Genomic DNA, 13,974 nt, shown 5'->3' with positions numbered 1-13,974 from the left:
TTTTCCCATAAGCTTTTATCAAACATATATGGTTTGGGTTTGGCTTAGATCTTTCATCATATTTCTTATCTATAAATCAGGTAAATATCAAAATTATGTAAATCCTCCATAGCAACCAAATGGAAGATTACAATCAAATAAGTATCTGCATCTTATCACTAAATTGATAAGGAAACACAAAGGGCTTTGAAGCTGAATTCTGAAGCAGCTCCAGCTGCAGAACTTTATTGCTTTAGCAGAAAACCCAGATGACTGCTCTAATACTAAAGGAATCAGTTAAATTAATTTTTTGACTCATTTAACAAGCACCTACTTTGTGCCAGTCATTATTTGAAGGATATGCTGGGATCTTTTACATACAGATCCGTTTGTGCTCTTTTAGAGCTTATGCCCTAGGGAGGAGACAAACAATGAATATACAGACATAATAAAACATCAGATAATGTTGAGGGCTATGAAGAAGAAAGTAATTTGAGGGAACAACAGGTACTGGGTGTAGTGTATATACAGAGTAGTCAAAAATCTTTTAAAAGGTAGCATTTGAGCAAAAATCTACACGAAGCCATAGAGTGATTCATGAATGAACACTATATGAACACCAGAAGAACAATATATGTGAAAATGTAGTTCAGAATTCATGAAAAATTAATATAATAATTAGTAGAGCAGTGTTATCACTTAGCCTAATTATTCAACATATAGACTAAGTCTTATATTTAAGGAAGAGAAATTTTTTGAGCTTCAGCATTATTTGGACTTTCCCAAAAATCAAGGCAAGAAATGTTAGCCTTATCGAATGCTGCTGAGTTTTAAGGTTGGTTCTGCTCAAAGAAAGTACTTCTCTAAGTAACCTATTTCATCTTTAAGAGCCTTAAAAGCGAGTTGCTGTATTTCCCATTTTTACAGATCAGAAGATCAGGCAAAGAGAAGCTAAGTAACTTGAGTATTATATTTTTCCTGAGAAATTATTGAGCAGTTACTGGGCTGTGTCATATTCTGAATACCATAGCACTGTCCCTTAATAAAATTATGTTTAATCAATGTGTAAAGACAAAGCCAACATTCCCCCCCCCCTGACAAAAAACTACAGAAGTTAAAGGTGAGCTGGTACTGTATGGGCACACATGGTTAAGAAGTGCAAAGTTAAATACAAAGGGGCGGGTGGTATGAATATAAGCTGAATATGACTTGAGGGTAAAAAAATTTTGAATCTAACCTTCCTTTTATTTTTTCCACCCCTTCTCATATAAGAAGCAGTTGCAGAAACTAGGATGGTTAGCCTGGAGAAGAAAAGACTCAAGGGGCATTTGATAACTGTCTACAAATATTTGAAGAACTGTCATGTGGAAAAGAAATTAGATTTGTTCTGTATGTCCCTAGGGGTCCAAGTGATGGAAAGAATTCACCACAATATAAAGAAGGACTTTCAAACAAAATAAGGAGAACTCTAGAGCTCTCTAAAGATGGAACGGGCTCTTTGAGAGATGAGAACTCTGGTTGCCTAGGCAGGGCAGTCTTTTCAGTGACCTCTTGTACAAGAGAATCAAGAGAAAGATGGATGGGTGGATGGATTGCATGAATTTTAAGATTTCTTCTAAGGCTGAGAATTTATTACTTTACTAATGATAAATGAATTTTCTATTTATATCAAGATGCTTGTGAAATTCCTATCTCCATTAAAGAGTGTTTTCTGCTTTTAAAATTTTTGGAAATCGTATCTACAACTCTGCATGTTACTTTAGGTGCTTAATTGATAATAAATAATCCTCTCAAGATGTACTTTATTTCTTGTTTGCTCTTTCTAGGTCTCCAGCCATACACCAACTACAGCTTCACACTTACAGCTTGTACATCTGCTGGATGCACTTCAAGCGAGCCTTTTCTAGGTCAGACACTGCAGGCAGCCCCTGAAGGTAATTAAAAAAATTAAAAAAAATATATCCATGATTTGGGAGAAGTTTTCATATGGCATTTTGAAGTGAATTCTATAAACTCTTTCATTTCAAACAAAGGAGTCAAGTCGATAAATTATATTCTAGGCTCCCATTCTTCACGTTTGGTTCAGCTTTAAGTCTCCCAACATAAATTTTGCTTTCTGTTGCTTAAACCTCTTAAATTTAGTTTTCAGTGAAAAAAATATTATGTACTGGGATATAAAATTCCTCAAAAAATCAGAAGTTAAATATTTCTGGAATGCCTGATATATAACAAGGATGTGCTCACTGCCACAAAGAAGCTACCATCAAGTCAAAGACACAGGACAAGTACTTACACTTACATTAAGAGAGAGAATCAGGGTGCTTGGGTGGTTCAGTCAGTTAAGGGTTGGAGTCTTGATTACAGTTCAGGTCGTAATCTCAGGGTAGTGAGACTGAGCCCCGTGTTGGGCTCCAGGCTCAGTGCAGAGTCTACTTGGGATTCTCTCTCTTCCTCTGCTCCCCTTCCCACCCCCGCCACTCAAATAAACAAACAAATAAATAAATAAACGTGTTTTTAAAAAGTGAGAGGGGGGGACATGGTTGGCTCTGTGGGTTAAAGCCTCGATCCCAGGATCCTGGGATCAAGCCCCACATCAATCCCCTGCTCAGCGGGGAACCTGCTTCCCCTCTCTCTCTGCCTGCCTCTCTGTCTGACAAATAAATAAATAAAATCTTAAAAAAAAAAAAGTGAGAGAGAGAATCTGAAAGGTGATGTTAAGAAAGAACAAATGGTCAATAATGTTTTAATAATGTCTGGTGACAGATGGTGACCCCACCTATCATTGAGGAATGTATAGAATTGCCAAATAAATATGTTGTTCACATGAAACTAATATAACATTGTATAATAATCATACATCAGTTAAAAAAATGAACAGAATGCTCCAGTTAATCTGAAGAGGGAGAGATTATAACTCATTATGAAAATCAAAAAAGATTTGATGGAGCAAGTGAGTTTTTTCCTCAGAAAACAAGGATTTTGACAAATAAACAGTAGAGGAGATACAGAATCCAACACAGGTTGAGGGGATATAAAATGGGATCATCACCTTGGAAGGCAAATTGGCAATGTCTGTTAAATTTAGAACATTGATTTTCTATGACACAGTAGTTTCACATTCAGTATCTATGCCCGAAAACCCCTCTTCCACAAATGTACAAGAGACATATACCAGAATGTTTATTGAAGCATTTTTGGTATTTTTATTTAATGGAAAAATATCAGAAGCAATTTAAATATCTCTGCATAGGGGAATGGCTATATAAATGCAGGTATATTCACATTATGAAATTCCCATACCTTAGCTTAAAAGAATGAGACAATCTAAACATATGAAGAGGTAATTTAGAACTACATTAATGCATGGTATCTTTTATGTATAAAAATGCATAGAAAATTATATTCATTTCCATAGATAAATAAAAATTCAGAAAAAATTCTGGAAGCATACACACATAATAATGGTTACCAGTGGGTTGGGAATTGGGGTGAGTGTTATCATTTACTTTTAGAAGAAAGATAGGCTCAGAAGCTTGGGATAGTGATCAACTATTTTGCTCATCTTTATTATCAGCCTGTTTTAAATGTGGGGGAAACAGAGGCATACATGAGTTTATAAACAGAAATACGATGTTAATTACCATTGGAGAGTCCTGAACTGCTTGTCCATTACTCTTCTAATGAAGGGGATTGTTGTACCTCAGAATATTAGACCTGAACTTCCTACCAGTAAATGGGGAATAAAATGGAAAATTCCACATATGGGGCATATGGCTCCTCACCAGGATTTCACTAATGATGTTTTCTATATAAAGAATGTTTCATGTCAAAAAGCTTAGTGTTCCTTTGAAAGGAAGAAACCAGCAGTGGATTTTTTGGAAAGGTAAACTATCAAATGGATACTTTGATGATAATGGATAATTTCTAAAGGATCTATCAACCAGTTTTGGCTGCAGCTCAAATCTGGTAAAATAACAGGGTCTCTTGCTTCAGTGTGCTCATCAAATCCATATATTTAAATTCTTAGAAAATATGTGTCTATTTTCCCACTTTTCCCCCCAAAAATACTCTGGAAAAAGCTCAGATTTCATGACTTAAAAATTATAGCTTTCAACAACACAGGGGAGTGTGAGATGAAAAATGTTTTACTTGATTTCTTTTTTTAACGTAGTGCACCTTTCCTTTAACACAAATAACTGTGCACAGGAATAATAAACTAAATGGGCTTTCTTCTGCAGAACAAACATGGATAAAGAATCCATTTTCTGCCTGTATAAGTTCCATTTGTGAGTAACTTGTATGGGAAATAAATGTAGTCTGACTACTTAACTTGGGGGTTGTAGGAGAACAAATCAACAGCAACATTAAGTTCTGTTGTTTTACTGTAACGTGGAAATAAGCATATCATCTCGTGTTAAATTAGTAACCCAAATATAATTCATTACAAAATGCCTATTTGAGTGAATCCAACATAGTTTGAAGGTCTAACACTTGAGTGTCCTAAGCAGAAATGGAGAGAATGAAAAGAAGCATTGGTTCAAGCACCCTAAGCTCCTCTCATTTCTCTCTCTCATTTTCAATCTTAAAAAAAAAAAGCTGATGTACATTACTACCTCATTATAAGTTGGACATAATTCTCTACAGTTTTATCCTCACAGAAAATTTTGTACCTTCTGTCAAATAGGGAGAGTTCAAGTCGGATTTTTGTTTTCTTTTTAGAAGTGCTGCCCTACCGGCAAATTCTAATTTTAGAGTTCAGTTGTGCAAAATTGCAGGTATGCTTACCTCCAGCAATGGTCACATGGGGAGAAAAAGGAAAATGTGAATCTTTCTCAGCTGTGTTCCGGATCTCTCTTCCAATGACTTTTTTCTTTTAACTGTTGACGTTCCTTTAGATTCTTCCTCTACTCTTTGCCCTTGTAACACCATAGTATCTCTTGGAATTCTCAAGTACAAGCTCCCAGAGTCCTCAGCGCTCACAAAGCCTGCACATAGATTTAAGACCTGTGCATCCACCAATCTATAGATGTTTTCATTTGCGTGTTTTGCAAATACTTCAGTCTCGGTATTTCAACATTTAAAATCTCTCTCCTCACTACCCAGCTTATTTTTTTTCCCTTTTCCCTCCTTCAAGTACCGTCATACACCTCATCAGCCCAAAATGGACCTTCTTAATGTGTACCTTTTTTTTTTTCAGGTTGTAATGTGCAGTTCTTCCTAAAATCTTATTGATTTCAATTAATTTTAAGTTAATTAATTTTAATTTTTATTAAATTTTATTATATTTAGCAATTTTTATTAAATTATAATAAATTTTTAAATTTAAATTGTAAATTAATAAATCTAAGGAATTTCTGAATGTGTACTTCCTTTATATCCCTTTTGGTGTTGACTTAGTTCAGATGCCTTTAACTCCCCATAATTAGTCTTCCTGCCTCTAGTCATTTCTCCTCTTTCTCATATTAATTCTTCTCGCCCTTGTGCCAAAATAGACATACTTCACATTAGTCGGCTCCATAAATTCTCACTTCCTTCCAGGAAAAAAAAAATCCACATCTAAGTAAAGCAAAATAGAGCCCTCAAATTTTAACCTCTGCTATCCATTGAGCCTTTTGGCTTTTCCCACATGCCATCCAATGCACCAGTCATGCTGAGGTACTTGGAATTCTACCATACTTTCCTGTATTTCAAGGACTTTGTGTGGGTCCCCTCAGTTTAGATCTCTTTCCTACATCCTCACTCAGCTAACCCATTTTTTAAAAAATTTGGCTCACATGTCCTCCCCTTCTAGAAATCTGTTTCCCACCCATCCCCGTGTTACTCCAGGTCTATGTTGCTACCCTTCCTAAGTACTCCAAAGCACTATGCTTCCTAAAACATTTAGCAAAGTGGATTTTAAATTTTTATTCAGTCATCTTTATGCACCATAATACTATGAGTTCTTTGAAGGGTGTGGACTATACATCCTTATCCCTACATCCACAGTGCCTGACACAGAAAATGACACAAAATTGGGTGGAATGTTGGATAAATTTATAAATCATAATAGTCTAGAAGTCAAGGCATCCAGGACATCAACCAATACAAAACTGAGTCCCCTTACTGGCTTCCAAAAGAAAGCCAATCCATAATAAATACTGGTATTTTTAAATTAGAATGAAGATTTAAAGAGAAGTAAGAAGTGGATAATATTATGTGGCACTCTAAGCAAATGTAAAACAAATCTAATAGACATGTTCTTTTTTTGGTGGCTAATATTGCAAAAGACCTACCACCAAGGTTTCCTTCTGACCTTTCCTTCTTAAAGCTCTCAGCTAGTTTACCTCCTCCTGCCCACCTTCGAGATGATTTCCTCTTGACCTCATGACCATGCTTCTCCTTTCCTTGAATTGTCTCAACTCTGACCTTCTATTACGTAGGATAGGTTTTTCTGATGCCACCTGAGATTCAGGCTCACAGAGGAAAGCGGATTCTCTACCTGGGACCCATTAAGACATTTTACCAAAAGGGCATCTTATTCTATCAAAGATTTCTTGCAACTGCTAACATAATAGTGTCCCCATATCATTATACATGTAAAACCATATGGCATGTAGTATATTTTACACATTTCGGTTTCCTCTTATTTCCAACCCGGTAGATACAGGGTTGTTACCAACAAAACGAGAGCTTTCACCAGCTTGCATAAATATGAAACTCATTTTTTATTTGAAACCTGAAATAAACCCAAAATCTTGATTCATGTTATTTCATTCACTCCTCTATATCTACAGGCTGACCGACTAATTCAAAGTGGAAACTAAGCAAAAGCCTTCTTAGCATCTTGGTGATTTTTAATACATCCTTAAAGGTGAAAAAGACAGGATTGCAGGAAACAGATTATGAATGAAATTTCATACTTTATCTCTTAAATCAACAAATTAATATCATGTTTGAAACAGAACTCTAATTAGTTGCTTGACTCATCTAACAATGACTGGCAGAGAAACTGAGACATAAACGTATACTATAATTTGTGGATTTGTCCAGATATCTATTGCAGAACAAAATGAACTACTTTCTTCTTAGAAATAAGTTGTTCCTTTAAAAATCAGCAAGTTTGAGCTGTTTTAAAATCTGTCTTGATTTTCCTTGATTCTTTAGGATGTTCCTAAATAAATTGCATTTGAATGTCCTGAAGTTTTTTCTTTTAAAAGCGTTGAAATCTTATCCTGTACTGAATAACTTACACGAGAGATGAAATCAACCAAAAACTATTGATAACAGGGAACCTAATAGTTCATGCGTTCTTAAAAGCTGAAGAAGAGAATTGCAGTGTCCGTTCAGAGGATACCTAGATGACGACATGAAATGGCTGGATTGATCTTCCTCATTGCCTAGGTTCCCCATCGACATGTTTGTACATCTATAAGAGTATCTGAATGTTTGACCTTGAATGATAGTTGTCTGTGTATTTATTTTAACTTTTACAGAGGAGAGTAAACTCCTTGTAGGAATGAGCCACATCTTACTCATGCCTACATTCTCCGGAACTGCCTACAGTGCTTAACATAGTAATTTGTGTGTATTTATAATTAATTTACTTACTCAGTATCAACTAGGCATTGTACTACTATGCATTAAGATACCTTGACAAATAAGACAGAGGAGATTCTTGCCCTCATGAAACTAACTTTATATTGAAGCAGATCGTGCAGTGATAATGTAGAAATAATGATACTATCAAGAAAAATTATTATGATATTATCAGTGTTAAAGGAAAATAGAAAAGGTCCTAGGATAGAGAGAAAGTAGGTTGGGGTCACTTGAGATAAGATTAAAGTTATCATTAGAGAAGTTTGGTCAAATAAGACCTCCCTGTGAAGATGATACTCACACAGCTCACTGAACTATGAAAATAAATTGAAAAAATGTCATGTTGTCATAACCAAAAGTTCCAGGCAGAAGGAATGGAAGTGTGGAAGGTTAGAGGTGAGAAAGAACTGGAAGCATTCTAGGGATAGAGAGGAGTCTGCTGTGGCTGGAGCCAGGTAGATCATAACCAGAAAATATGTAGGATTGTTGAGGTTATCGTAAGGAATTGGAATTATATGAATAATTTCAAAAGGGTTGTATGTTTTACCAAGATTACAATGACTTATATATATACTTCATATTCTTCTTTAAGATTTTATTTATTTATTTGAGATAGAGAGTGAGCAAGAGAGCAGGAGCCGGGGAGCAGAGGGAGAGGGAGAAGCAGGCTCCCCGCTAAGGAGGGAGCTTGATGCAGGGCTCAGTCCCAGGACCCTGGGATCATGACCTGAGCCAAAGGCAGAGCCACCCGGGTGCTCTGATATATTTTATCTACTTTTATGAAGATTACGTGAAATAGAGAAGGGCAAGATTTAAAACTCAGAGACCAGATTAGAGGCTATGGTAGAGGTTCATAAGAGAAAAATGCAGCTTGGATCAGAAGAGATGGCACTAAATGTATAGAGATGGCACTAAATGTATAGAGAACTAGAGGCATTCAAGATAGAATGAGCAGGATTTGATGACATTGCATTTGAAGCTGAAAAAATGGGAGCCTCAAGAATAATATTTTTGTGTGTTTTGACCAAGAAAATGAATAGATGGACAAAATTGGGAGATGAATAGATTATAACAGAAGAACCAAGAGTTCTGTTTTAGATGTTTTAAGTTTTGATACTTTATTAGTCATCTACATGGAGGTGTCAGGTTGACAGCTGGGTTCAGGAGTCTGAAGCTCAAGAGAGTTTTAGTTTAGACATATGCAATTGGTAGTGTTCAACTTCTAGATGATACTTAAAACTAAGAGTGAGGTGAAGATCACCTCGAAAGTGAACGTTGGAAAACAAGAGGAGAAGAAAGAAGAGGGAGCACTAAGGGAGAGGAGAAAGCCTAGGTCTCTGAGGCCCATTTTTGAGATCCAGTAGGGGGAGACAAGCCAGTAAATGAGAGAAAAGAGGAAAAGAGGCCCAGCACCTTGTATCAGAGAGACAAAGGCAAAGTATGGTATTCATTGAATTTGATAATTCAAGTAAATACTACTTTATGATTACTTCCACATATTCCACGTCTATAGGCATCGAAGTTTAAAATTCCTGGGTAGTATTTCAGGCCTTGATTAAACTCAGGCTCACAGCCGATACAGAGAAATCTTCCTCCTCTCAATGTCTGACATTCACTTTCTAAAGATAATTTACAAATAAAATAAAGCACTAAAAAGTGTATTTATACCCAATTGTACATTTTACCTCTAAAGTCAGGAAAATGTATTTTGGTTGCTTCGCCCTGAGATTTTTTTTAACAACAGACAAAAATATCATAAGATGTGAGGTTGTGGTTTGACTTTTGATAAGGTATATATTTTATTCAAACAGTAAAACCTCATTGTGTTATTTTTTTCCAGGGGTTTGGGTGACACCTCGACACATTATCATCAATTCCACAACAGTGGAGTTATTTTGGAGTCCGCCAGAAAAGCCCAATGGCCTCATCTCTCAGTATCAATTGAGTCGTAACGGAACCTTGGTTTTCCTGGGTGGCACTGAGGAGCAGAATTTCACTGATAAAAACCTCGAGCCCAACAGCAGGTGAACTAAAGAAAAATTTTACTGATCATATAGTTAGAATTTAAAATTCTTCAGCGCTGAAAAGAGTGCACCTCAAAATGAAACAATAATAAATTAATTGGATGATTAATCTCTGTGTTCAGTAGCCATTCCATAACTGATTAGATATTTTAATTCATTTCAGATGTTGAAGACTCAAGTGCTAACTCATAACTTTAGTCTTTAGAGTACATGACATCTTTTAAGTATATAAAATACACTAAGTATTAAACTTTAAAAAAATTATCAAATTATCTTCAAAAACATGCATTCCTAAGCTAGCAATAAAAAAGATTTAAAGAGTTTTGTTTTACATCAACTAACTTTTCTTCTAATATAATGTTTTCTCTGCTTGCTGCACTCTGTATAGGTATGAATGGTTTTGGGGGGAAATTTCCACATATTTGCAATTCATTCCGATTCATATCTCAGCAGAAACAAAATGTATCTTAGATCAACAGATGTTTTACTGCAGAGAGTAGAGATCAATTCAGTTTTATTGTAGAGAGTAGCAGATCAATTTAGAAACATCTTCCTCTAAACATATTTCCCTGAACTCCAACCTAGGTAAAAATGGCAAAGATTGGGGCGCCTGGGTGGCTCAGTGGGATAAGCCTCTGCCTTCACCTTGGATCATGATCTCAGGGTCCTGGGATCGAGCCCCGGATCGAGCTCTCTGCTCAGCGAGGAACCTGCTTCCCTACCTCTCTCTCTGCCTACCTCTCTGCATACTTGTGATCTCTGTCAAAGAAATAAATAAAATCTAAAAAAAAAAAAAAATGGAGAAGATTAATTTGAATCCTTCACAATCTACTTGCAAACTCAAAGACTTTCCTGAAATCTAATTGATTACTAGCAGGTTAAAAATAAAGTGGGAAGGGGCAGAAATAGTGACAGTCTAGAGTGATGCCTATTCTGGAAAAATTATCAAGTCAACAATGATGTTTCTGGACAGGGAGCAGAAAATTTGCAATTTGTCATAATTTAGGACTAAGCAATGGAGAGAAAGCCCAACAACCGTTGTTCAAGTTTCTTGTGCATTGCCTTATCACAATCCTTTCTTTTTAATATAGATACATTTATAAATTGGAAGCCACAACTGGAGGTGGCAGCAATCCTAGTGATGATTACATTGTACAAACACCTGTACTGACACCAGAAGAAATCCAGCCTCCATATAATATCACAGTAATCGGGCCTTATTCCATATTTGTAGCTTGGACCCCACCAGGTAAAGAAATAAAATTGTGTGTGTGTGTGTGTGTGTGTGCGTGCGTGCACATGTATGCACATGCATATGTGTATGTAAAACATTTCACAGAAAGTTAATTGAAGATAAGGAGGGAAATGTAAATTTAGTAAAGTAGAAGGAAATAGCCTGTCTCCTGGATAAGTACAAACAGAATAATACAAACCAATTACTAAATCTATACATAAATAAGTATATGCATATATACATACAGATACAGATGTAGGCATGTAGATAAAGATATATAGATACATAGATATATTCTTTTCTTTAAAAGTAATACTTTCTTTTAAGTACTAAAATCTGCCTTCTTATTTGTATACAACCCAGGTAAGTCACATAGATCTGAATGACCTCAAACATTCATTCTGCAGGACTCCCAAGATTGGATCATTGATGTTAGATGATTCAGCCTTTATTATAGCAGTGAGTAAGGAATTCAGAAAGACAGTAGTTACTCTACCCTTTCTATTAGATTGTGGCCAGTTATGGTAGTTGAATTTTGCCCCTCTAAACTATATAGACTCGATTGTGCCATTTAGTCACTAGTGGGTTGCTTTTATGGCTTAGTGAATTATTATATTTTGATGTAAGCTTCATCCTTAGGTACAAATCTGATTGCATTAACACCGTGGAATAGGGATTAAAGTGAAATCTCTCTGCTCTGTCTTTTAACATAAGGAAAGTATGGAAATGCTGTTGCAGTAAAATTTAAAATGGATTAAGGTGTTAAATTCACTTCAAAATGTGATTTTATCTCTAATATCTAGTCTTCAGATAAAATTGACACAAATTTCTATTATCTCCATTGGAATAAGTTTAGCTACAGTCGAACATGCACTGAAAACAATTGGTGAGCAACTATGTTGGCCATCAGCAAGTCCATTCCATAAAATAATTAGCAAAGATATATTTTTCATTTACTTGAATGATTATCTCAGCCAAAAACTTGTACTTTTGAAAAAGTACCATACCAATTCATGATAAAAACCCTCAACAAAGTGGTTATAGAGGGAACATACCTCAACATAATAATGACCATATATGAAAAACCCACAGCAAACATCAGACTTAATGAAGAAAAACTGAGAGCTTTTCCCCCAAAGGTCAAGAACAAGACAAAGAGGTCCATTCTCACCGCTTTTAGTCAATATAGTACTGGAAGTCCTAGCCACAACAATTAGACAACAAAAAGAAATAGAAGACATCCAAATTGGTAAGGAAGATGTAAAGCTTTCACTATGTGCAGATGACATGAAACTCTATATAGAAAACCTAAAAGACTCCACCAAAAGACTATTAGAACTAAAAAATGAATTCAGTAAAGTTTGCAGGATAAAAATCAATGTACAGAAATATGTTGCATTTCTATGCACCAATAATTAATCAGCAGAGTAATTAAGAAAACAATATCATTTATAATTGCACCCAAAATAATAAGAAACAATCCTAAAATTTATATGGAACCACCAAAGACTCTGAATAGCCAAAGCAGTGTTGAGAAATGAAAAGCAAAGCTGGAGGTGTCACAATTCCAGTATTCAAATTATATTACAAAGCTGTAGTAATTCAAACAGTACAGTACTGGCATGTAGGTCAACAGAACATAATAGAAAGCCTAGGGACAAAAGCCCACAATTATATGGTCCATTTATCTTCGACAAAGCAGGAAAGAATATCCAATGGGAAAAAGACAGTCCCTTCAAGAAATGCTGTCAGGAAAACTGGACAGCAACCAGCAATGAATAAAACTGGATCACTGTCTTATACCATACAGAAAAATAAACTCAAGATGCATTAAAGTCCTAAATGTGAGATCTGGAATCATGAAAATCCTAGAAGAGAGCACAAGCAGTAATTTCTCTGACATTGGTGTGCAACTTTTTTTTAGATAGGTCCCCTAAGGCAAGGGAAACAAAAGCAAAAATGAACTATTGGGGCTTCATCAAAATAAAAACTTCTGCACAGTGAAGGAAACAATCACTAAAACTAAAAGGTAACCTTCAGAATGGGAGAAGACATTTGCAAATGATATATCTGATAAAAGGTTAGGAACCAAAATATATAAAGAACTTTAAAAATTCAACCCCCAAAAAATAATAATTCAATTTAAAAATGGGCAGAAGATATGAACAGATATTTCTCCAAAGAAGGCATACAGATGACCAACAGACATGAAAAGATGCTTTTCATCATTTATCATCAGGGAAATGCAAATGAAAACTACAATGTAGTTATTCTCTGACCCTTGTCAGAGTGGCTAAAAACAAAAACACAAGAAATAACAGGTGCTGGTGAGGATGTGGAGAAAGGGGAACCCTCTTGCACTGTTAGTGGAAATTCAAACTGATGCCACTACTGAGGAAAACAGTATGGAGTTTCCTCAAAAAGTTAAAAATAGAACTATCCTATGATCAAGGATTCACACTACTGGGTACTCACCCAAAGAATAAAAACGAATGCTAATTCAAAGGAATACATACACCTCTATGTTTATAGCAGCGTTATTTACAATAATCAAGATATGGAGGCAGCCCAAGTGTCCATCAATTGATGAGTGGATAAAAAAGATGGCATATATATTAATAATGTGTATATTAATAATATATGTTATATTCATGTGCATATTATATATATATAATTCACCCATAAAAAGGAATTCATTCCATAAAAAGGAATGAAAGGATAGAGCGAGAGAGTATAAAGCAAGATGAAATGTCCATCAGAGAAGTACAAATACCATATGATCTCACTCACGAAGAATTTAAGAAACAAAACAAAAGAGCAAAAAGAGAGACAAACCAAAAACAGACTCTCACTACAGACAATATACTGATGGTTACCAGAGTGTGCGCGGGTGGTGGGCGTGGGTTAAATAGGAGATGGGAATTCAGGAGCGCCCTTGCTGTGATGAGCACCTGGTGATGTATGGAATTCTTGAATCACTCTATCATACACCTGAAACTAATACAGAATCCTGTGTTAACTAACTGGAATCAAAATAAAAACTAAATCAGCAAACAAATGGGCAATAGAGCCAAGAAGGTAACATAGAGGCCTAATATATAAAACTTAAGTTCTCATCAACCAGCATCCTTCTGATGTCATAATCTAAGATCAAAAACAAAA

The 13,974-nt window shown here is 35.5% G+C and overlaps 1 protein-coding gene across 1 annotated transcript in view; it reads left to right on the top strand.

Moving 5' to 3' along the window:
• Nucleotides 1-13,974, top strand: part of USH2A (usherin) — a 681,041-nt gene that overhangs the window by 549,096 nt on the left and 117,971 nt on the right. Inside the window, exons 55-57 of the mRNA XM_032319004.1 lie at nt 1,806-1,913; nt 9,395-9,578; nt 10,670-10,827. Coding sequence (XP_032174895.1) covers nt 1,806-1,913; nt 9,395-9,578; nt 10,670-10,827 — 450 coding nt within the window. The remainder of the gene's footprint in view (nt 1-1,805; nt 1,914-9,394; nt 9,579-10,669; nt 10,828-13,974) is intronic.

Source organism: Mustela erminea, chromosome 17, assembly GCF_009829155.1.
Source record: "Mustela erminea isolate mMusErm1 chromosome 17, mMusErm1.Pri, whole genome shotgun sequence".
Taxonomy (NCBI): Eukaryota; Metazoa; Chordata; class Mammalia; order Carnivora; family Mustelidae; genus Mustela; species Mustela erminea.
The sequence above is the reverse complement of the archived record's forward strand: the minus strand, read 5'-3'. Positions and strand labels throughout refer to the sequence as shown.